This window comes from Pecten maximus, chromosome 2 (assembly GCF_902652985.1).
Source record: "Pecten maximus chromosome 2, xPecMax1.1, whole genome shotgun sequence".
NCBI lineage: Eukaryota > Metazoa > Mollusca > Bivalvia > Pectinida > Pectinidae > Pecten > Pecten maximus.
In genome coordinates this window covers 53,930,230-53,955,684 of record NC_047016.1, presented here as the reverse complement: position 1 = coordinate 53,955,684, position 25,455 = coordinate 53,930,230, and the positions used below count along the sequence as shown (strand labels likewise).

The window sequence follows — 25,455 nt, the reverse complement described above, 5'->3', positions numbered from 1 at the left end:
ATGGAAGTGATATCAATGTATATTATCATCCTTTAATTACGGGATATCACTCTCCAAATCATGTATTTTGTATGCTTGTTTTGTATCCATGTTTATCTATGGGCCGTAAGACCCCTGGAATAAAAATTGAAATGAATTGAATTGAATCCTTCACTGTCTGTCTACAGAGATTTCCCCCTTTCTAAGCCATTTCTACCAGTTATCTATCGATACAGGCACAGCCCTTTGGATTGGGAAAAACAAACATTATCCCAGTCTTTAAATATTGACTGTCGCAATTTAGTTCATCGTGACTAATCATAATTAATACTAAAACTGATTAAACTCGCAATGATTAAAGTGTACGATTTTTTTTTTTTTTAATTTCTTTTTGTAAAACAAAATTTAATTTCAAATTTAAGGTCGTATGAGTGTGATGAGATTACATATTTGTATGGTCAAAGGGAGATAATCTGACTTCAAAGTTCTTCCCCTAGATTGTAATTCTTTTTGTTTGCAAGATACTTTTTGGGATTCAGATAAAAGACTTGGAACTGGAAGGACGTGTTTGTGACTTTGTGCGACGATGTAACGTAAAGCGATTTCCCCATACACATGATACCTGTACAAAATTCACCGGTCGGAGTTCGATTCCCCGATCGGACGTGAGGTCCGGCGACAGAGTGGTAACACGCTTGTTGTGGAAAAGTATGTGGTCACCTGCCCAACCACATGGGTTTTCTCCGGGTACTCCGGTTTTTTCCAACACAAATACCCCTCGCGTGCTTCCATTCGGGCCAACAAGCGTAATTAATATAATTTTATATAACTTGTTTCGCAATTGTTGGGAAGATAATCAAATTTACATTTTACAAACTTCATATACACACTCCTTATTCCGCCAATTACTAAATAATCACTACGGAATCAATTCCTGAAATATATTGGCAAGAAACTCCGGACAGACTTTGACCTTTGGAACAGCCTATCGCACACCCTCTAGCCCATACTTACCTGTACACGATAGTGTCATTACAGCAGCAAGATGGCGAATTGTGTGTTACATATTGTATACAACGCGACAGTAATTCTATCAGAAACAAGTTACATATATATAATCAAAATATATTAATTGTTATGGTTTCGCAAATTGCATTCATAATATTTATATAGTGTACTTGATGAGATAGTGTATTGTGTATTTATGCAATTTTAAAAACCATACCAATTTATATATATATGTAAATTATTTATTGACAAACATTCGGGAGACAAGCTATGCTGCTGTAAATTGAATGAATATATTAGATAATAGCTGTTGGACCTATTTCTTTCATTTTTTGACAAAATAATTATCCTAATGAGAGTTGTCTCCCTTGAAAAATGTGGACCCGTATACATTGTCTGATGTGAGCATTTTCACATAGTTTTTTTTCAGTTTCACTCCAAGAAGGGATAGTCTTACTCCAGAGGGACTCTATTGCGAAATATCAGCACCCTAGTACAATTATAAAGTGATGTTTTAATACAGTACCTTTCAACACTTGCACCAAAAGCTTAATGCAAAAATATTCTAAGTCCAAAACATTTAAAAAAATCTGTTGTTTTTTCCCCCAAAAATCTTTTAGTTGGACTCCGGCAGGGGATAGTTTAACCCCAACATGGACCATATTACCATAAATTGCTATGCCTTTCCACACTTGCACCAAAAACTTAACATTTGAAAAACCAAGGCCGACGCCGGGGTGACAACATATAAGCTCTTCCTCATCTCCGAAGAGACCAGCTAAACATCAAATTCTATTTTTTTTCTTCAAAACAATGGTTTAATGAAAAACAATTTTGATTTGACAAATAGACGTTCCTTTGTTGTAAATATCCAACATTAATAAACGATGGTTATCGGGGTCCTCCCATGTATGAACGGTTAATGTGTCGGCCTGAACGCTCTCTCCATAAAAGTATATCTGAACTTTGTGGATACCGTTAGAAAAATTGTCCTCAAAATTGTTTAACGTGCCATTTTGATGACAGTGATGAGCAGCGTCCACAGCAAATCGTGCGTATGTTGTCCAGTTTGTGTGCAAGTTTATGTCCGTATCACTCCAAGCAATCTTGGTAGAATAAGTGCCGGTTTCCTTTGGTTTTTCAAACTTTTCCAAATTTAAACGTTTATGACTTTTTCCAGATTCTGAATACTTTTCCCGCCACCACAGCGGGAATGGCATGGGTCGTCTGCTCTGTTTGTCGATACAGACGACCTGGTTGATATTTGACGCCAAGACGTGTCCTCCATTTTCAGACCTCATTTCCGTTATGGAATTCAATGATGTCTTTCCTACATAGCCCCCTTGTATACTGGTTTTCAGCCAGGGCGTGACCTCGGAGGGTTTGTAGATTTCTTTACTCAACACCACTTCTGACGTGACTAAGAATATCATACAATCCCTTGTCATCTGTTCGTAGTCCCGGAATGTGCGTCCATTATCGTCCAGAGGATAGTGATGGGCAAAAAATCTAACGGACTCCATCATCTTCATTATCATCCAAATATTTGGTTTACCTACAAAAAATAAACATCACGGAATCACGCGAATGTAATATTCCTATTATAACTATAACAATGTAATATTCCTATTATAACTATTACAATGTAATATTCCTATTATAACAATTTCAATGCAACATTCCTATCAACTATTACAATGTAATATTCCTATTATAACTACATTTGTATTACAATGTTACATTCCTATTATAACTATTACAATGTAATATTCCTATTAAAATTATTACACTGTAACATTCCTATCAACTATTACAATGTAATATTCCTTTTATAACAATTTCAATGTAACATTCCTATTAATTATTACACTGTAATAGTCCTATCATTATTTTTACACTGTAACATTCTTTTATTCCGTGATAATGAATCGTGGTGAAAGGTAAAATTGGTGTGTTTGTGTGTTTGTGTGTTTGTGGGTTTGCTTCTTGATCTTCTTCCACCAACAACTGTGATACATGTATGTTGATATAACTTGCTCCGTTTATATATACATGTATGTTGATATAACTTGTTCCGTTTATATATACATGTATGTTGATATAACTTGCTCCGTTTATATATATATACATGTACGTTGATATAACTTGCTCCGTTTATATATACATGTATGTTGATATAACTTGCTCCGTTTATATATATATACATGTATGTTGATATAACTTGTTCCGTTTATATATACATGTATGTTGATATAACTTGCTCCGTTTATATATATATACATGTACGTTGATATAACTTGCTCCGTTTATATATACATGTATGTTGATATAACTTGCTCCGTTTATATATATATACATGTATGTTGATATAACTTGTTCCGTTTATATATATACATGTATGTTGATATAACTTGTTCCGTTTATATATACATGTACGTTGATATAACTTGTTCCGTTTATATATACATGTATGTTGACATAACTTGTTCCGTTTATATATATACATGTACGTTGATATAACTTGTTCCGTTTATATATACATGTACGTTGATATAACTTGCTCCGTTTATATATATATATACATGTATGTTGATATAACTTGTTCCGTTTATATATACATGTACGTTGATATAACTTGTTCCGTTTATATATACATGTATGTTGACATAACTTGTTCCGTTTATATATATACATGTATGTTGATATAACTTGTTCCGTTTATATATACATGTATGTTGACATAACTTGCTGCGTTTATATATATACATGTATGTTGATATAACTTGCTCCGTTTATATCTATGTTATATTGTGACAATATGTACAAGTTTGCAGTTTAGTCAAAGACTAAAACAATAAAGCTCGCCACCAGAATATTCAAATCGTTTTAGATTGCCTGTATACTTTTCAGTAAAAACAACTTGTTTGCGACCTCTATACATTCTATGGTATCCATATTATGCGATCAAACATTACTCGTTTGTTGCTCTCCCCAACATATAAATACCTATTTGTTGTTCTCCCCAACGTATAAATACCTATTTGTTGTTCTCCCCAACGTATAAATACCTATTTGTTGTTCTCCCCAACGTATAAATACCTATTTGTTGTTCTCCCCAACGTATAAATACCTATTTGTTGTTCTCCCCAACGTATAAATACCTATTTGTTGTTATCCCCAACGTATAAATACCTATTTGTTGTTCTCCCCAACGTATAAATACCTATTTGTTGTTCTCCCCAACGTATAAATACCTATTTGTTGTTCTCCCCAACGTATAAATACCTATTTGTTGTTCTCCCCAACATATAAATACCTATTTGTTGTTCTCCCCAACGTATAAATACCTATTTGTTGTTCTCCCCAACATATAAATACCTATTTGTTGTTCTCCCCAACATATAAATACCTATTTGTTGTTCTCCCCAACATATAAATACCTATTTGCTTTGTTGACTTTGAAATCCTATGTATTGATGCCGTAAACAGTAACGTTGACAAGTTTGCCATACAAGATGTCGTTTAAGATCCAGGACCCGAATTTCCCAACGTTCCTTAAAATTTGGGATAAGGAATTTACTTAATTAAAAAAATACTTTAGGACTTTGAACCTAGTGAGTTTCCAAAGTTAAGGAATAATGGTGGTAATGGGCGCTGGTATATTTTGTGGTGCAGTTCTGTATGAGATCATCTGTACAAATATCTTGCAGATCTGCTGTTCTCAGACAAGTATAGTTGGATTATCTTTGGCCTCTGGTGTTAGAATGTCCTACCATTAGAATCGTAGACGCCATACGAGAGTCCCGGATGTTTGACCACAGCCTCCGGTACATCGTTGTCCACGTGGTCGAGGTGATAATTCAGTGACATTAAAACGTCCCTCCGTAGAGACCTAAAACAAACACAGTAATCAGTATGTTATATTTATAAATCTATTCAATAAATCCTTCCTCAGTAAAAATGGGCTTCGCTAAAGTTATACTTCGCCGGATAAAACAAGCATACATGTGAGGCTTAACAGTGTCGCGGATGGCGTAGTGGATAGTTTGCTCTTAGTTCAAAAGCCGTCTGGGGTTCAATTCCCTGATCGGAGATGAAATGGTAGAGTGTCAATGACTTAGAAATTCCTACCAAAAGGTCAATGTCATTTACAGAATACAAATAATTTACTAAAATACCCTGCCTGGGCTCAAACTAGCGACCGCTCGCTCTCTGGGCTGACGTCCTACCACTTGGAAAGGCTAAAGGGAAATTGTGATCAACTGAGCAAGATCACTCATTATTTTTACACAGATTTTCATGAAAGGTACAGCATAACTAAATGTGTCAGGGCGCCGGTTACCAAGAAAGTTGAGGAGTCATTTTAGTGTTATTAGCTTTGCTAAGAGGTGTACTAGCGACTAGAACAGGTACAGAGTGTCACAAAGGTTGGACTTTAACAATGCATTGTAAACAAGAGATTCTACACACGACGAACTTTATTCTGTTAGTTTTCAAATGCACGATGTCTTGACAATGCTCTCAAATGTTGATCACTACTTTGTGTAATTTCTAATAAAAATCCTCAACTCTGGAAAGTATATGAAGTGACCATGATCAAATCAGATTTTTTACTTTTGAACTCTCAAACCCACCAGCCTTCTATGGTCATTACAATGGAAAACAATCTACATGTCTTGGTGTGCATTTCGTTTATTTTATATCACCGACTATATTGTTTCAAACTCCCTTTTTGAATTGGTTTAGCACAATAATTCTTAAACATATGCAGCCATATACAGGCTCATGTAAAAAGATCAAAATCCTGGATCACTTCTGCATCATACTCGGTTTCAAGCTCTAATTACGCCAGATCTTGAATGCTCCAAACGGCTTCTCTGTATTTACTACCTGCCACCGGAGACACCTGTGCTGCGCACTTCAGGTAGGCATATCGGGGCAGTACGATCGCCAGAGTCCAAAGGCCACTCAGTGACTCACTATACATCAACAGAAGGGCTGGACGATTTTAGATTCTACATTATCACCAGACTTTGGGGCCAGCTGACACAATTTTCCCGAGTAATATACAATAAGATTTGCTAATTATAGAAGCTATACTCGCATAGAAACCAGTTTTCGTGTCCCTGTGTATCTAACTGTGTGCACAGGTGCCTGACTCGTTTTTATAAAATATGTACTCTATATGTTATTATTTTATAAAAACGAGTCAGGCACCTGTGCTGTGTGATAACGTTATATGCTGATGCACACATAGGCGTTACCAGATACAAGTGTCTTTGAGTACACACTGCACCCTATACTCCGCCTCATTTACGTACCTGTACTTTTCGACATTATCAGTAGAATACAAAAGTTTGTGAGCTGGTAAACAACTTCTGTAATTCAGTAATCGCTTCGTCAAGAGCGTACTTCTCCAAACTACCGGTAGCATCGTGCCCGTTTGTTGTGAAATATGTGACCGGGTAATTTAATGTACACACTAAATATATCCGGGCGGCACAACCAAAGTTACCAATATATTACGTAGTAATTAAAAGGACTGCGTAATTCTTTTCATTCCAAATAAATTGAATGGTGTTATAATTCACACACTATTTACCATCAAACTTTTTCTATAACTTCATAATATATGGAAGTAGAGCATATGTATAATTCTATCGAGAAACCCAGACGAAAAGAGTCCTAATTATCTACGATATTGTATCGGGATCATATAATTATGGTGATAAGGTGGACTGGATAATATCTGAAATATCTTCATTTTGACACGCCTCTTTTATCTACTATAGTCTTGGTGTATTCGTCATATCCGGAACAAATGTCGTCACTTAAAATTTCCATCAACACCACATCACTGTGCAGGGGTCAATATCTAGGACCATATCCATGAGGCTACAGATCTAGACCGTCATACATTGCCACCTGACCAGCTCACCAGAAGTTCTGTTTGACAGAAATCACAACCGACAGATATGGATAATGCCAGGGCCGAGAAACTGAGGTTTGTAAGTCACGATGAGAGAATTGGTTTCACTGTGAATGTTATTTTTATAGAAAAATGTGTATAGGGTATCAATAGTTTTAATACACGTACGTATATCATTCACGTGTATCCTGAGATTTTTATATTCTAGTATTATGTTCTCCCAGAGGGTAGTTTACAGTATATAATGTTCAGATTCTGATGAGGATTATTCGTGACAGATCATAAGGAGCCCATACAAGGTCGACTGAGAGTGATGTGATGTAGACTCGATCGTTTCTGATCTATATGTTTACAAATGTGTATATATATGCGAAGCAAATTTGCATTTCAGTTCTAAAGGAAATATACACTGAAGTTTACAGAACCAAAGGAAATATATATATATTATTCGTTTTTTTTCTACAAACATCTCGTCTGACATATGCGGATGTATCATTATACACATTGGGTATTGAAGAGCGCATACTCAACAAGAGCTTATAATTATAATCAGTAAAAATCTCAAGCGTTTAAAGTACCGATTACGTGAATCAACTGTACATGATTTGTGTAAACGACTCCTATACTTTTTTAATTTACCTTCGAAAAAAAGTGCTGATTTCTGTCAATAAATATTACAAAATGTAGACGCATGTGTTCAAATGAACCCAACTGATGAGTGGTCTGTGGTTAATACATTCTTCTCGATAAGCTAGGGAAACAAATATGGGAGTGTCGAACCCCTATAGGTAGGTCTACTCAAGTGGTGGCACAGGGGCTTGACACGTTCCGATGACCCAGAATGAAAAATCAACTCCAGGGGCACACCCCCTACATCACTTGCTTAACACGCCCCACTGCACACTCACTGGAATGAACATTGATGACATTGGGATGGAAATCTGAGTAGAACCGAATTGTCGATAAAAACAAACATGTCACTCCCTGTCCATAACTACAATTTATTTATATTAATTAGAGGCCTCGACTATTGAATCACAACATTGAATGCAAACGGATTTCTAAAATATGATCAGAATTGGTTTTCATCAAATACTTGCACTTTTTATAATTCCCAGGGAGATCAGGAAGTCAGCGTCCGTCCACATCCTTGGTTGCAAGTTCATCTCGGAGGACCGGGATGCGGTTAAGGCTGTAATCGAACATCCGGGTATGGTTTCCGGTGACTATGACGTCAATGGTAAGTTTTACCAATGCTACCGGGCATGGTTTCTGTGACTAATGCCGTCAATGATAAGTCGGGCATGGATTCCGATGACTAATGACGTCAATGATAAGTCGATCATGGATTCCGATGACTAATGACGTCAATGATAAGTCGGGCATGGATTCCGATGACTAAAGACGTCAATGATAAGTCGGGCATGGATTCTGATGACTATGACGTCAATGGTAAGTCGGGCATGGATTCCGATGACTAATGACGTCAATGATAAGTCGGGCATGGATTCCGATGACTAAAGACGTCAATGATAAGTCGGGCATGGATTCTGATGACTATGACGTCAATGGTAAGTCGGGCATGGATTCCGATGACTAATGACGTCAATGATAAGTCGGGCATGGATTCTGATGACTATGACGTCAATAGTAAGTCGAGCATGGATTCCGATGACTAATGACGTCAATGATAAGTCGATCATGGATTCCGATGACTAATGACGTCAATGATAAGTCGGGCATGGATTCTGATGACTATGACGTCAATGATAAGTCGGGCATGGATTCTGATGACTATGACGTCAATGGTAAGTCGGGCATGGATTCCGATGACTATGACGTCAATGGTAAGTCGGGCATGGATTCCGATGGCTAATGACGTCAATGATAAGTTTTTACCAATGATAAGTCGGGCATGGATTCCGATGACTAATGACGTCAATGATAAATCGGGCATGGATTCCGATGACTAATGACGTCAATGATAAGTCGGGCATGGATTCTGATGACTATGACGCCAATGGTAAGTCAGGCATGGATTATGATGACTATGACGTCAATGGTAAGTCGGGCATGGATTCTGATGACTATGACGTCAATGGTAAGTTGTACCAAAGTAAGCCCATATATACCGGTATCAAGCATACAAGTAAAAAAAACAACAAAAAAACACTCGAAGCCGGTTGTTGTGTAATAGACACACATTTTGATAAATGTTCGAGTAGCGGAAATTACGTTAGACTGTTCGTTGAGTGTAACGTAATCAGAAGTCTTGGCTAACGATGATGCTAATTCTTATGCAATGAAACAGAATACGGACAATGATTTAGGATATTGGTGGTCACAATATATATTGTATATTGGTATAACACGGTTGTGTTCATATAACGGTTCCACTTATTTTTCAGGTCAACCTAAACTCTGGCAGATGATGAAGCTGATGGGAGCGGCCAGATTCTTCGCTTATTCCCACCCTCTGGACCAAGAAGGCAGAACATTCAGAGATTTTTCAAAAATGACCAGTGATCGGATGACATTCATGGTATCGTCGGAGATCACATTCTACAAAGAACTTTACGACTTTTCCATTAAAAAAACACCACTTCGAATGCATGTCATTGGCGGATACATTGGCAGCTCGTCATTAAACACTATCACAAACATGTATGATTCGACAGAAAAGGTGTTATTAGCTTCAAATATTACTCAGGTTGTTAGCATCGACAAAGCGACCCGGCGACCGAAACCACTTCCGGATTGGTGGCGGGAAAAATACGCGGAGTCCGCGAAAAAGTATGTGTCTCTGAAATTTGACAAACTGACGCGTCCAGACTGTGCTAGTGTATATGAATGTCACGTGGCCTGGAGTGATACAGATGCTTATTGTCACACAAACTGGGCGTCGTACGCTAGATTCGTCGTCGACGCGGCACACTATTCGTCACGTAAAGGCGACTTGAAACACTTTGACGACAATTTGGCGAGAGGTCTACATAGAGTTGAGTTACACTATTGTGGTGAGAGCTTTATGGACGACACCGTCACGGTATATACTTGGGAAGACCAAAACAATTCAAATAATCTTTACTTCGATATGTGTAAAGCCGATAAATCTATATTCCAATGTAAATTCCACTTTTTCGATTGCTAAAACATCAAAGGGTCCAAAAAATTCAGAAACCCTATCAGTATCTTGGGTATGTCTATCATTTTATCCGAAACACATATATACGCAGAAATTGTTCTGCTTCATAAACAACCACAAAGAGCTAGTAACTGTCGTACATGACGAACCACCAAACAAAATGGCGTCACGTACATTTCTGATCAGGAAATACAATGCAAGACAAAATCAAAATATTCTGATTTTTACGAGACTAATTTCTTATATGTGTATAATTTTTCTATGAGAAGTTATCACATTATATATTAAAAACATTACTTAAGTCTCCGGCAGATAACGCTTAGGTACATCGGATTAATATCTTAACCAGATCGTGCAATATAATGAGTTAATTTCTTTGTTATGATTAAGAAACATCTTTGTTTATTATAATAGCAGTTTCTCTGGCGTTTTCTCCTTTAAGGCTCAGTCACTGGTGCTATGGATATATACAGACTAGCCTACCATAACGAACACGCCCAGCATCTGTAACAGTAACACTTTATTGACATAAATGTCTTACAAATGATTCTCTTATGATGCACGTTATTTATTAAATGATATATTTGTTTATATTAGTTTTGTTTTTATATAGGTACAATCATAGGTGCTTAGCACGTGTTTAAGTCCAAGACCGACAATATTGTCTCTCTATATATTAGTTTATAATTGGCCTTGGACTTATAAATTTGCTAAACACTTATGGTACAATGTATACTTTTTCAAAACATCGGTCTGGGATCAAGGGAGCTAACTCTGGAAAGCTTGTATATAATGTTAGAACAATTTAGATCAGACAGTGTATGACGAGTTGTACCAGGCTGACAGAACAATGGCTTTAGTTGATGAGACAAAAGCTAGTAATAGGTGGAGACATCTATACACTAACTCTATGCTACAGAGGAACCAAAATCATGGAAATCAATAATGAGTAAATACATTTAAAATAAGAGACAAAATAAAAGTTAAAATGAGAAAGGATGGTCCGGACTGTTCCCGTGATAAATGGGTTTGATTTATTTTGGATATATACAAGTGTAGCATACAATGTAAAAGATTTACATTTCTTGCGAATTCAGAACTGGTGCCATCATACGTCATGAAAAGTTGGAACAAAATTAGGGGACGAACACATCAAATCTTACCACATCAATTTCAAGGGTTTCTTTTAAACAAGGTCCCGTACGTTTCAATCTGACATTGACCTCAATATAATACACAGGAGAACAACTTGCGCAGATTACAAGTGTACGTGAATACTTTGATATTTTAAGTATTAATTAGGTCTGAAAACTTAATATTTGGCCATGAATAATATTTTTTTTCGAAAAATAACTTTCTTTCGTTAGCAAAAAATGGACATTGTAACAAATAATGAAATTCGTCACTCATTGCACGAATATATCACAGTTTGAACATATTCTATTTTGATGTTCCACATTACTCCATCTGCAGTTTCCATTATAAATTTTGACTTTTTGATTATTGGGTACAAATCATCAAGGTTTCTGCTCGTGATATTTGTTTAATTTCCCGTTGTGCATTTCTGGAGTTATACAGAATTATCTATACACTGCTAATTTCAGTGCGACGCCATTTTTCTACATTGTTTGTTTGTTTTTGTTTAACGTCCTATTAACAGCCAGGGTCATTTAAGGACGTGCCAGGTTCTAGAGGTGGAGGAAAGCCGGAGTACCCGGAGAACTTACCACCGGCCTACGGTCAGTACCTGGCAACTGCCCCACGTAGGTTTCGAACTCGCAACCCAGAGGTGGAGGGCTAGTGTTAAAGTGTCGGGACACCTTAACCACTCGGCCACCGCGGCATAGTGCATAGTGCTACCAAAATGACGTCAAAATGGCGTCCCAAAAAATGGATGGTGTAAATAAATTATGATTTCTCTAGTCATGCACAACAGAAAACGGTGAAAATGAGATGGAACAGGAAATAATTCTCTATAAGTACACAGAATTTCATTAAAACTGATCAATTATCAAAGTCGTAAAATTTCTTTTAAAAAAGTTCGAAATACAAAAGAAAATATAGACAAATGATAAAAACGTGGAAGACTTTTGGCACGTCACTTTATATATTAATACGTACGGATCTGTTAAAGTGAAATGAAGAAGATAACATAAAATCCGCATTAATTATTATCCAATGTTACAAAAAGAATGAAGTGTGTTATAGTCCCCTTGTTCATACAAACTGGTCGTGCAGTGGTCGGATAGCACAGAGACATAACCGCCTGTCGCCTAAGAATTGTAAAATAAACAAAGTTTGCATTAAATTAAGTTCCATTTATTGTTAGTGGCGTTTAATTACACAGCATATTTTTTTATTATTATTATTAATTTGTTAAATATGATATCCCAATACGAATTTAACCACATAAAACTGAACGTAAATTTAGCATTTTAATGGCATTCACTCGATACAGGAAGACATTGTAGTCATCGGGTTGATGGACACAAGACTAGGACTTCATGTATCACGTTACGGGTACAGCATGTATTACCTATATAGCGTATCCAAGGTGACATTGAACGTATGCCCTATGTCGTCTGCTCGTTCATCAAAAGTCATATCTTTATATATTGTACCCAATTCACGACCCAGTATAAAACTCCATCAAAGTCGACGTCGCTTGCTAAATAAAGAGTCTATCATTGACGTCTGATGAGATCACCCCTATCACTAGAAAATAGATTTCTACGGCAACGTAAGTACGTAGTTTGTGATTAACCAGGATGTCAATTTAAAGTCAGGGTCTACATACGATATACGACGTGAAAAAGTACATGTATATCAAATGAATCTGAAAATACCTTGAATTGTTTTGTTTTCACTCTCACAACCGTAATAAAGACAACTGCTTTCCGCCAACCGGGATCACTTATATATTCCTAACGATCCCGATTTTCAATATACAATAGCTTCATTTCTCGAGGATAGTAAAAGAAATTAACGTGTTTTTTTCATTAAACATTATACGGAACAAGAAATCGATGAAAACGGACAGATTTTGTTTGTTTGTTTGTTAGGATATATCATGGTTCTATGTACTTAAACAGAAAAAAAATCGACCGAAACCATTTAAAATCCTACCATAGTTTTGTACAGGGGTCTGTTGGTTTATGCGGACAAACCGGTTCGTCAGTTTTTAAATGTAATAAATTCAATCAAATATCTAGACGGACCTGAAAATGTTAATACAGGCCTTGGAAGTCTTTGTCAAGGCTCGTCTGAAAACAATATAAAATCACCAGGTCCGTCTTTATTTCATAAACAAACAACACCGAACCGTTTGGACCGCAAAACGAAAACGGCCCAGTATAACGTCTCTTTAAAGTTATAGCTTACCATGCCCCTTTAATTTAAATTATAATTACACAAAGAATACCTTTAACCGGAGACCTATATATAACTACCTTGTCATATATGTATATAGAATGTTAAAATATCGACGACAGCAAAGATCTCGGGCACCTGTTGTACAGTGTTTCATATTAGTACCATTTTGTCAGTTTCGCGGTTTATTCCCTTCTGTGGCACTCTTCTGTTTGGAGGGAAGAAAGGACAACAGCTAATTAGCATACATACGGCAACATGAGTCAATGGCGCTCTCTGTCAAATTAGAGCGGAAGAAAAACAATGAGAACTCCAACACATCAACGGTAAGCCAACTTGCCAACTGTATAAAAAGTTAATATATACACTTTTAAAACATATTTTATTCAATTTGCACGCTGGCATTCTTTTCTAAATTACGAAAACATCCACCCAGGAAATGTCTGTTATGTCAAATTCACTGTCTACTGCGTTATGCCGTATGGGGTCGTATGCTCACATTTATTTCGCTCTTCTTGTTCAATATTGGCTCGAAGCAGTGGATTTTTGTGACAGAATGTACATTATTTATATTCTTTTTAGTTTTAGTTGTACTGCTAGTTTGTTTGTTATCGGAAATTTGTTGTTGATTAAGATTTTGCCTGTTCGCAATCAGTCTGCTGCAGTGCCGATATGTCAATAACAGCAAAGCGCACAACCACCGGGTTCAATCGTACTGACCGGGCGCCGGTGTTTACACCTGGGCGTCGATAAATTTTACCCCCAGGGCAACGATAATTTCTATAGAAAATGAAATATGAATAAAAGACGGGATCGGAAGAACGGTTGAGATATTTTTTTCTCTTTTTTTTTTTTTTGATGTGATAATGCTGTCCTTCAAGGAAAATAAGCCGACCACGGAACAATATATGATAAATTGGCAGCTATAACTTGCAAGGATAACGGACAGGAAAAACACTCATTTTTTTCTAATTCGCCCACAGTGTAGGCGGGTATGACCAAATTATGCTCCAATCCACGAATTATGATTATGAAACATATACAGCAAAATCCGCGATCGAAATGACTTAAATCTCACAGTTTATCGGAATTATATATTTTGACATTATCAAGTCTTATTGGATTGATTGATAAAATAGTTGAATAGGAAAATTAAACATTTCGGTATTTTATACCAGTGGCAACGAAGACGCTCTGGAGCCTTACACCCGGACGCCGCAATTTGCTGACGTGGTGTAGTGATGTAAAAATTACCTCCCACAGTTAGGCCTCATACACGCTTTGATCCAATATGTGTGATTAATATAGGTTGATATAACTTGTTTTGCAATTGTTTTAAACTAAATAAAGTTTATATTTATTAAATAATCAGTGAATAAATAATGAAAGCTTTAGTAATCTTCAAAAGAGATGATCAGAACTTCTCCTGATGTTAGAATGCTACAGTACTTTCCAATGGTTTGGACACTTCATGAAACTAGAAATATGTATCAAGGCAATGCCGCATGATACAGGAATATATACCCATTTTAATATCTTAGGGGAATAAATACTTGAGTTCCATGGGGCCATGGGTGCTGTTCCCCATCTCAGAAGCATATGATTTTCAGGTTTTTCAAGATGATTCCAATTTATATTTTGTAAGCATAGCATAAGGGATTCATAATCTGTTTGAATGAAGATAATGTAAATGAAGTTGACAGGCCTAATTATTGAAGATCACTGGCAAAATAACTGCTATAAAAAGACAATTAATGCTTTCATGGGGGAAAATAAACCAGTCAATTGGGTAATTTTTGCAAGGTTATAACTTCTATCAGAATTTTTAAGAACGGGGGAAACCAATTCAGCTGAAGAAACTACCCATAAATGGTAAAGAAATGGGGCTTGATTGACCCATGAGAATTTTCAGATTTTGGAATGCATCACATTGAATGTTTAAATTATTGGTCAAAAACGCTTCATTTATAATCACAAGGAGACAAACAGGAACATTCAGGCCTGTTGGACTTATCCATACCAATACCAATCATTGTTGATTAGTACACTTTAACTAAAACCATTCAAGAGTTTTAGCTGAAAGATGTTTTCAAAAATGAAAAATGTTTTTTTTTTAGATGCATTCCTCAAATTCTTATGCTGCTGTAAATTGTTTCAAAAGAGATTGAACTAAGACACACAAATATCAGATATTGATTTGCTGGAAGTAAGTTACTAATTGACTTATGTTAGTAATATATAAAATTATGGGTGTTTTGAAAAAAATCTATAAATATTTCCGTTGCTTTTGTAGTAGATGTTTTTGTCAGTAAAAGCATTTCAGTAGAAAATAATACATTTTTGCCAACTGCTAGTTTGATTGCGTTAGCTCTACAAGTTGAATTTAACAAAACTTTGATCCCAATGCAATGTCTGTTTAATATGATTTATTTACTTGCACTTCAGCCTTAATAATAAGACTTGCAAACATGTCAAAATGTAATAGGACATTAAACAAAAAAAATGGAAAATAGAAATTGTCAGTCCAAAAATGGGATAATTTCATGATTATAATAAATGTGTTCTAACTGTTGTAACTGTTCTGTTTTTGCGTTTAATAACTTCTATTTAACTGTCAATTTCTTTTATTTATTTATTTCAGAATCATGTTTTCAATTCCAATGTAAAAGGAGTCCATGACTGCCACAAATCTCAACTCCACCATGATTGATTTCTCCTCGTATAGGAATCAAGAGGTATGTTGTCAGAATCCTGAATCTATTTCAGTTTTGTGTGTCATCACGGCCAGGATCAAGGTGATTCATTGACAATAATTTATAACAGGGGGATATTTGATATACAGGATTTAGAAAATGCCAGCTAAGGTTAAGTCTAGGTTTCTAGCTAAGCTGGTCCAGAGGTTATTCAGATTACGTCTGTACATTGTAGCTTTATTGGTTGAAGGAGGTTAATATTGTATAAATAGAGGGTCTGGTTCCTCAAGTAGTGGAGGGGCAGGGCCCAATAGGGGAAATAAAGGACTACATGTATATATATATACTTAAAGTCAGTCTCACACTGTAATTATAAGGGTTTTTATCTAATTGGTCTGCAGCATTAATGTCATTTGGTGAAGGGAAGTGAATACAAATGTCATGATATTGGGCCAGTCAGTAATATACTAGAAGGACTACCAAGTTCCAAATGATTGACCTCAAACTCAAGGTCATATGGGTAAAATGTGTTAACAAATTAATATAATCTTAGTAATAATAGGTGACTGATACAAGCCCATTGGGTCTATTTTTTCGTTGTAGGGTCCTCACCAAAATGAAAACGTGGGATTTTTTAATTTTTTGCCACAACAAAAGTCCAAGACGGACCAAGTTTCCCCACACAGCATGGAAAATGGAAACAACTACTACCTTTTTGCAGACAGCAGCACACCTAACCGAATACCCTGTAATCATGTGGACTCAGGATATTTTGAGCAGGACAGTTTCAGTGACCCCTTAAGTCCGCCTTTGGTGCCCAATGACAAGTTCTCTCAATTTGACTCCATTGTGTCCGAGATTGTTGATGAAGATAAGAATTGCTCCCTGTTTTCTTTCGATGGTTGCCTAGATGACAGCTCCCTTAGAGACAAGTACACTACTGGCTATGCCTTTCATGACAGGTAAATATCAAAATCATTGTAAACACTTCGTAATGTCTCATTTGACAATTTTATATGTATTGCATAAGAAGCAGATCAGTGTGGGATGAACAATGTTAAATACCAAATATTTTCCATGTAACTCAGTACCAGTCAGAGCATGCTTCTTTATTTCTGTTCAAGAGTAAGACTATTGTGCTAAAGAACCTAGTTAAGTGAAAAATCAACGATAATATACAGCAATATATTTACATTCAGTATGCTTGAAAGCATTGGCGAAAAATTGTATTCATTTTTCATAACATAAGCCTGATCACAGTGTGTACAATGTAGTAACTGTCCACAAGTAGTCCTCTCTGCTGTCGGATTTCTTCTTGTTCTTGTATTCTTTTAAATAAACATGATCTATGTATTATTTACAAAAATCCAATGTTGTTATGGTTTTCTAAATGTTTAAAACTTAAAAATCACTCCAAAAATCTCACGGAATAAATATTGTTGATGAAACTGCATTTTGTTCGCATTGTTGGTATGACGGTTGCTAAGACCGTGCTAAGAACTGTCGGACACATACTTTCCCGCAAAAATGACTGATGTCACTTCCAGGTAAACCCATGAAAAAATGCATTTTTTTTTTATCATCGGGTGCTTTAACAGATAAAATGAAAAATGATTATAATGTAAATATAAGGAATGAAATTTATTTTTCCAACATTCATGAGGTCACACCATCATTGGCTTTCTGGACATATTTACCTAGAAATACTGTTGCGATTCATGGAATATGTCCAGAAGCAAATGTTGTTATGACCACATGAATGTTGAAAAGTAAATTTTACTCCTTAAATACCAACAAACCTGTACAAAATTAACTTTGTCTGGATCTGATGAAGAGACTATAGTTTATAGCTCTGGATACTCCTTAAAATCATGTATCACTGTTACCACTACTTTTGTGATAAATGTCAAATATTCTGTAATTTCAGATCTGCTGGACTCCAGGGTACGAATATTTCTACAGCAGGTCAACCAGCCTCTGATCATGGCCATTACAGTTTTGACCAAGGTGGACAGACACGCCTGAGAAATGATCGCTGGCCTGAAGGAGGAGGGTCTCTCAGATCAGAAACGAATCCTCACAAACTAGACATGCATTCCTCTGCACTTCAGTCAAATCTCAGCTCACTTTCCCACCCAGTGCCTAATGCCAATTACCCTGGAATTGGAGGAAATGTAAATTCACAATGTTTGGAACCTTCTTTAAGATTTTCACGAAGACAGACCAATTCACATGAGAGACATGCATGGCTATCTAACAACAATCAGTCGTCTCCGAAGGAATATAATGTAGTCAACCACGACCAAGGCATTCATTTGAACATGTGTAAGCCTGCAGACTTCTCACAGGAGGTAAATGCCAATGTCTTATCACTTGTGGGAAATGATAGATATTTGTTAGATTTGAACGGAAACCACCCATACACCAGATCGTCCAACTGTGGCCCCTATAATTCTAGAAATTCGTCAGTGAAGAATGGTGACACTATGAAAAGTACTGCTGACAATGCCAACATAATCAATCAAAACATGAATCTTGATGTAGATCCTAGTGGAATCTCAGGGAGTTATTGGAACCAGACAGCGGGAGGAAGTTTTCCTTGCTATTCTGAGCATGGCAAACAGATGACCTATCAAAACGATAAATCCTCAAATGAGTCTGGACACCATAACATCAATACCATCAACTACCTAACGCAGAATGCTCTGCACAGGAACAGTCAGAGTGAACATGGAACATTTGACTCCTCTTCCCATCTGGCTGGTCTCTATCCCAGCGGCAATATGGTAGGGGATGATGGCATCATCAGAAACCAGTCTATTGGGAAAGTTGGGACCACAGGCAGCAATCACTTGAGTCCATCAAGCCATGGGAGCAATTTTTTGAGTAATCAGAAACCAGGTAATCATTTAATGCGCCAAGACCTTGATAACAAATGTTTACATAACCAGTCGACTGCACAAAGTAAGGCGATTGGGAATAGGTCTGTCAGAAATGGTCACATATCGGAAAAAGGTGATGCAGCCGATATACAAGTGTTCAGGAAGTGTACCGACAAGGACAAGTCCAAAACAATCGACAGTAGTCAACAATTTACTGTCTACAGATAAATCCCATTGTGTGGGAGTTAATAGCCTACTGTCCTCAAAAAGTAACACATCGGGAGACAACACAGCGTTTCTCAACAATGCTCAAGTCAGCGTCTCCCCTGAGGAACTGCTTCAGTGCTTAAGTAAGCTACAAACATCTGTTGCCAACTCCATTATCCAGCAGCATCACTTCCCTGGTCCGAAACAGTCTACACTTCACAACAGTAGCACAACAACAGCGCAGGATAAATCACCGAGAACTAGAGAGGACACTCGGCATAACAAGTCTGTTGGTATATACACCAGCTCCACAGCAGTGAAGGGAATACCGTCGGTGTTACCACCTAATGATCGACCTAAAGGTCCACACATACCCAAGGGCCCACAAGAACTGTATCATCCTTCCTTGACACACCCTAACCATCACCATTATCTTCCCACTCCAGGCCTGGTGTCTGGACACTTCCTGACCGGACACCCAACATATCCCACAGAACTAGTGGAATATTATCCTATGGATCCATATGCTTCCTTTGCTCCTGCCTTCATACCATCTGAAACCATCTATGATGTCCCAGCCTACTATGGTTTACCTCCCTTTATACACGGATTCAAACAACCAAGGTATGTGATGTTTGTAAAATCACATTACACAACAGTTTGATGAAATGTGCTGTATAACTCTTAACCTATATACTTATACACAGGTAAACACAAAGTCTAGTTTATTACTTTAAAAACTGAATACAATTCATAAAATATTGGTCCAAGAAATACTGATAATGGGAACATATTACAGAAAATATCAAAGAACTTTTACCTTACCAAGATAATCAAGGAAATGCCAGGAAAATGTGATGATTTGAAATGTGCAAATTCCATCCTAGCATGATTGTCCTTGTCACGTACCCCTTAGCCGATCAAAATTTGCGGCAAAAAAGTTTGGCAAATTAGCTTTGATAACAAAATTCACAAGAGTAAACTGTACGTGTAAAAAAGTTAGTTTACTCCCAATCTTTGGCAATCTGGTAATTTAAATACATGACTTAATACTATTAAGCAGTCATTACTTTGGTGATGTTTGTAAACTTCTATAGTTTTTTCATGTTTAAGTTTGTATTTTTACATTTCTGTTTGTTTTAAAAAGGAGGAGTGGACCTTCCATTGAACTTCACTTAAAACTTGAAGAATGTTATGAACAGTACAGAAATACAGAAAAGGAAAGAAAAAAGGTATATTTGTTTAGTTGTAGCAGAAAATCAGTTAGACAGACAGGGAATTTGTTGACTTTTCTTTTGTTTGAAATATTAAGCATTATAGATCTACTAGCTGTGTGAGAAATTAAAAAGTATTCGCGTTATACATTGTATTGAGAAAGCATTGTGGATCAGGTGTCTATCAAGTATGTTAAAACATGAAATAAAGTAATTGTTTTGTGTGTTTGAACAGACTGAAGCAGAGCTGGCAAGACAACACCCAGGGAAGAGGATTTCTAGTGCCAATAACATTGTAGTGCCACGCTTGCCTTCCAACCCCTCACGTGTGGACAGACTAGTTGTGGACTCCTTCAAGGAGCATGCTAGGGTCAGTTCACAACAAAACATTTTTTCCTTATTCCTTCCTGTAGTTTGAAATTTAACACTACAAATTGACGTGTTTATATAATATCACAAACCAGGAATTTTCAACCTATTGGAGCTCTTTTGGTCTGACATGGAAGCCAACCTTATTGTAAACCGTGAATAATGTTCACCTTATTACAGCTTAGTTCTTTTCCTGTTATGGCTTTTGGTTGGTTGAGCTGAAATATAACAACCAAATAAGAGGAGTAGCATTCAGAGTAAACTTGTTAAAATCATTTAAATGTTTTCGCAATAGCCAAGTTGCCAAGGGTGATGCTATCAGGTCAATACCTCCTGATAGAGCAAAGGGATGATGAAGGAGTATTAATTTGCAAAAAAAAATAAAAAATCCACATCAGTATATTCAAATCATCTTTATCAGTTCTTTTAAGTCATCTCTTCATTTATAATGTAGAATAGGTGAGCAAGCAATACAACAGGCCCATTGAGCCTCTTGTTTTTGGAGCAAACTGAACAATATGTATAGTGTTTACATTTTCAACACAATCTTTAAAAAGATTGTGTTTTTTTTGCTGTGAATAATCATTAGATAAATTATTTTGGTAGATTTTGACACTAATAGACAAGATGGAAAGATTGATGGGTGCAGGGCTCCACCCGAACATCCACTCTGCCTTGGAACGCTGGCTGGAGGGGGTCCGAAAGGTTCAAGCACGCCGTAAAGAGGAGATAGTGAACGCTACGAACAGGAACAGAAATGGAGGACCACGACACCAGGACGATAAAGGTACACACAGAGCCTCTTGATTTGACTCCAATGTCAGAATTTGGATTTATACTATATATAACCTTTTAAAGCATAAAGATTGAAAAGGGTACCCTAATATTATATAAGCCCACCGTTCGATGGTGATCAATTCAAATTGCCTTTAATACATGTGGCTGGCCATCTTAGACCGTCTAATTACTTTTTATCACTGTTTCTTGAGAAGTACAGGAAGGATATATTTCTCAACTTTCAGTTTCCCTTGGTCCCATTCAATTTTGAGTCTGATGGGGAAAACAAAATGACCAACAAGTGGCCATTTTCAATATCTTCTTATTATACCCAGCTCTAAACAGGAAGTGGAAACCATTAATTCACTGATTCTTAAATCACATCAATTTTGTCAATTTACAGTATAGAAATAACAACATCCATGAAAACCTCTTTTTGCAGTTGTTAACAAGTTTAGTTCATTTAAAGAAAAATTGGTTTGGTTAAAAACATCGGTGTATGATTTCCATTGTCTGTGTTTGTGATAACATTGGTTCAGTGTTTGTGGTAACAGTATTTATTATATGATTGTATTGTAGATGTGTTAGCACTTGCTGCCAGTATAAGTGAGCTGACAGCTCTAGCCAGGAAAGCTCGGACTGCCACCTGGTGTGCCTTGCAGATTTCAGACAAAGACAATCCCACCCTGTGTAAGTTGGGCATTGATATGAGGATGCCGTCTCTACCTCTCCACTTCCAGCAGACCTCCACGACTGCATTACCCACGACAGAAACCACCACTGCCACCGTCACAAAAGATTGAGGAAATGTTTCTCTGCTGTTAAACTGATCACCCTCTGTTTGTATGTTAAAGTTTACGTATAGTGCTGATAATTGGTGTATAGATATAAATGACATCCACTTGTCCATTTGTTAATTTTATGCTTGACTAGTCACTACTCACCATGAGCTGAGAAACAAGAACAAGTTGATCACCCAACATGTAATTGATGGCAGTTCTACACCAGGTTTTTAATTTTTTAAGATATTTCAAAATTTGCAATTGATTTTCAGTTGTTACTTCGGATAAACTAACTTAAATGCTTGTGCTATTTTTAAATGGCTTTGTGGATTTTATTCTTGCTTCTTTTGAAAAATGATTTATGCTATTCAGTATTAGTCTAATCAAATATGGTCAGGAGAGCTGTCACCTTAAGCTTTCTTGGGAGAGATTTTTTCAAACCAAAATTATCACAATCAAGCAACAGTAGTTGACTATAGGAATGACTGGAGTAACACACTAAATGTTTCACAATAAAACTTGGATGGAAATCACAAATCATAACAGGAAAAGGTCAGTATATTAACATAGCTTCCTTTGTTACCTGAAGTCCAACTGACTCTAAAATGGCTCTGTTACTTTTTTGTGTCAATATTGTATTTATGTGTGTATTTTGACATAATTGATTTTTTATGTAGTGTTGATTTTTGCTATGTTTGCATATATGTTTATATTAACTATGTAATGGAGGAAAAACAAAAACACAGTCAAAGTGAGTTGTGTACCAAGTCATGGGACCTATTTAGTGAGTTGTTTACCAAGTGAGTCATTGGACCTGACGAATTGCAATGTTTCAAATTCTATTGAGTTGATAAAACAATAGAATTATGCAATGGAGAGAAAATATGCATTTAAACTGCAATTAATGAACTTATTTAATTTTTCTATTTTTAGGTCATCTGACCCGAAGGGTCAGGATGACCTATAGTCATCATGCTTCGTCCGTCGTCGTGCGCCGTGCGCCGTGCGTTGTGCGTCGTGCGCCGTGCGCCGTGCGTAAACTTTTCACATTTCAATCTTCTTCTCAAGTTCCACCAGTGGGATTAAGCTGAAACTTGCCTGAAATGATCCTGAGATGGTCCTGACCAAGTGTTGTTATTTTTCGGGTCAGTCCGAAATCCAAGATGGCCGCCATAGCCGCCATTTTGAAAACACATTTTAAACTTCTTCTCAAGTTCCACCAGTGCTGTTGGGCTGAAACTTGCCATAAATGATCCTGAGATAATCCCGACCAAGTGTTGTTATTTTTCGGGTCGGTCCGAAATCCAAGATGGCCGCCATAGCCGCCATCTTGAAAAACACATTTTAAACTTCTTCTCAAGTTCCACCAGTGCTTTTGAGCTGAAACTTGCCTGAAATGATCCTGAGATGATCCTGACCAAGTGTTGTTATTTTTCGGGTTGGTCCGAAATCCAAGATGGCCGCCATAGCCGCCATCTTGAAAAACACATTTTAAACTTCTTCTCAAGTTCCACCAGTGGGATTAAGCTGAAACTTGCCTGAAATGATCCTGAGATGGTCCTGACCAAGTGTTGTTATTTTTCGGGTCTGTCCGAAATCCAAGATGGCCGCCATAGCCGCCATCTTGAAAAACACATTTTAAACTTCTTCTCAAGTTCCACCAGTGCTATTGAGCTGAAACTTGCCTTAAATGATCCTGATATGATCCCGACCAAGTGTTGTTATTTTTCGGGTCGGTCCAAAATCCAAGATGGCCGCCATAGCCGCCATCTTGAAAAACACATTTTAAACTTCTTCTCAAGTTCCACCAGTGCTATTGAGCTGAAACTTGCCTGAAATGATCCCGATATGATCCCGACCAAGTGTTGTTATTTTTCGGGTCGGTCCGAAATCCAAGATGGCCCCCATAGCCGCCATTTTGAAAACACATTTTAAACTTCTTCTCCGGTTCCACCAGTGCTTTTGAGCTGAAAATTGCCTGAAATGATCCTGATATGATCCCGACCAAGTGATGTTATTTTTCGGGTCGGTCCGAAATCCAAGATGGCCACCATAACCACCATCTTCAAAAACACATTTTAAACTTCTTCTCAAGTTCCACCAGTGCTGTTGGGCTGAAACTTGCCTGAAATGTTCCTGAGATGATCCCGACCAAGTGTTGTTATTTTTTAGATTGGTCTGAAATGCAAGATGGCCACCATATCCGCCATCTTTAAAAACACATTTTAAACTTCTTCTCCAGTTCCACTGGTGCCATTGAGCTCGAAATTGGTGAGAATGTTAAGGAAGGAGTGCCAACAAAGTGTTGTTATTTTTTCGGCCTTGTAAAAACTTTGAAATGGCAGCAATGGCGGCCATTTTGTAACATGATTGCGCAATCATGGTTTTCCTGAACAACACCTATTTCAAACTTCTTCTCAAATTCCACCGGTGGGATTCAGCTCTTACTTACCAGAAATGATCCTTAGATGGTCCAGACCAAGTGTTATTATTTATTGGGTCGGTCAGATATCCAAGATGGCCACCATGGCCAACAGTGCCACTATATACTTGCTACAGAGAATGCATACTACAATAATATAAGGGTTTTAATTAAAAGTCAGATGACCGTTAAGGCCCCTGGGCCTCTTGTATTGTATTGCCTTAATAAGCCATAGTATTTGTGAGTTATTTTTATGCTGAACAGATGTTACAGTAGTATAATACAGTAGTGGTTGATTGCCTCGTTGTCTTGACATGGAAAATATATCCTGGATAGTTTCTTTGGTAGTCTGGAATATCCAACTTTCTGTCACTATTTTTCCAGCAGTTTATATTGTTTTTGGTATGATATAAGAGGTTGTGGTTAAATTTAGGTGGTCTTGTAAAAGAATTGATGGGAGGAAAGTCAGGGAATGAAATGTGGTGTAGTATATTTGGAGGTTGTAGTGCTTTAAGAAGTGAAATACCAAGCGATTGTTTTGATTGACCTGTCAGTAGTTTTGTCCATCCACCTGGAAATGTTTTCAACAGAAAATGATGCATCTTTTGTGAAAATCCTTATCTGCTGAAAATTGTGAAAATATTCAAACTATACCAAAACAACTTCCCAAATGTATCTA

At 36.9% G+C, this 25,455-nt stretch overlaps 3 protein-coding genes across 4 annotated transcripts; 2 read left to right on the top strand and 1 right to left on the bottom strand.

Moving 5' to 3' along the window:
* Positions 1-1,801: 1,801 nt before the first annotated feature.
* On the bottom strand, positions 1,802-6,482 carry LOC117322511. Its single transcript, XM_033877470.1, has 3 exons — positions 6,309-6,482; positions 4,761-4,879; positions 1,802-2,542 (listed from the first exon to the last, which is right to left on the bottom strand). Exons 1-3 carry the CDS (start codon positions 6,419-6,421, stop codon positions 1,806-1,808), a joined length of 969 nt encoding a protein of 322 aa, XP_033733361.1. The 5' UTR covers positions 6,422-6,482; the 3' UTR covers positions 1,802-1,805.
* A 381-nt stretch (positions 6,483-6,863) lies between these two features.
* LOC117322512 lies at positions 6,864-10,652 on the top strand. Of its 2 annotated transcripts, XM_033877471.1 has the most exons (3): positions 6,864-6,991; positions 8,035-8,156; positions 9,325-10,652. In XM_033877471.1, exons 1-3 carry the CDS (start codon positions 6,963-6,965, stop codon positions 10,065-10,067), a joined length of 894 nt encoding a protein of 297 aa, XP_033733362.1. In that variant the 5' UTR covers positions 6,864-6,962; the 3' UTR covers positions 10,068-10,652. The 2 variants fall into 2 exon arrangements, with proteins under 2 accessions (XP_033733362.1, XP_033733363.1); XM_033877472.1 differs by lacking the exons at positions 6,864-6,991; positions 8,035-8,156 and adding an exon at positions 8,974-8,978.
* An 8,201-nt stretch (positions 10,653-18,853) lies between these two features.
* LOC117322510 lies at positions 18,854-23,278 on the top strand. Its single transcript, XM_033877469.1, has 5 exons — positions 18,854-19,836; positions 20,360-20,444; positions 20,662-20,796; positions 21,402-21,582; positions 22,152-23,278. The coding sequence occupies exons 1-5, from the start codon at positions 19,118-19,120 to the stop codon at positions 22,373-22,375; spliced, it is 1,344 nt and encodes a 447-aa protein (XP_033733360.1). The 5' UTR covers positions 18,854-19,117; the 3' UTR covers positions 22,376-23,278.
* The last annotated feature ends 2,177 nt before the right edge of the window (positions 23,279-25,455 follow it).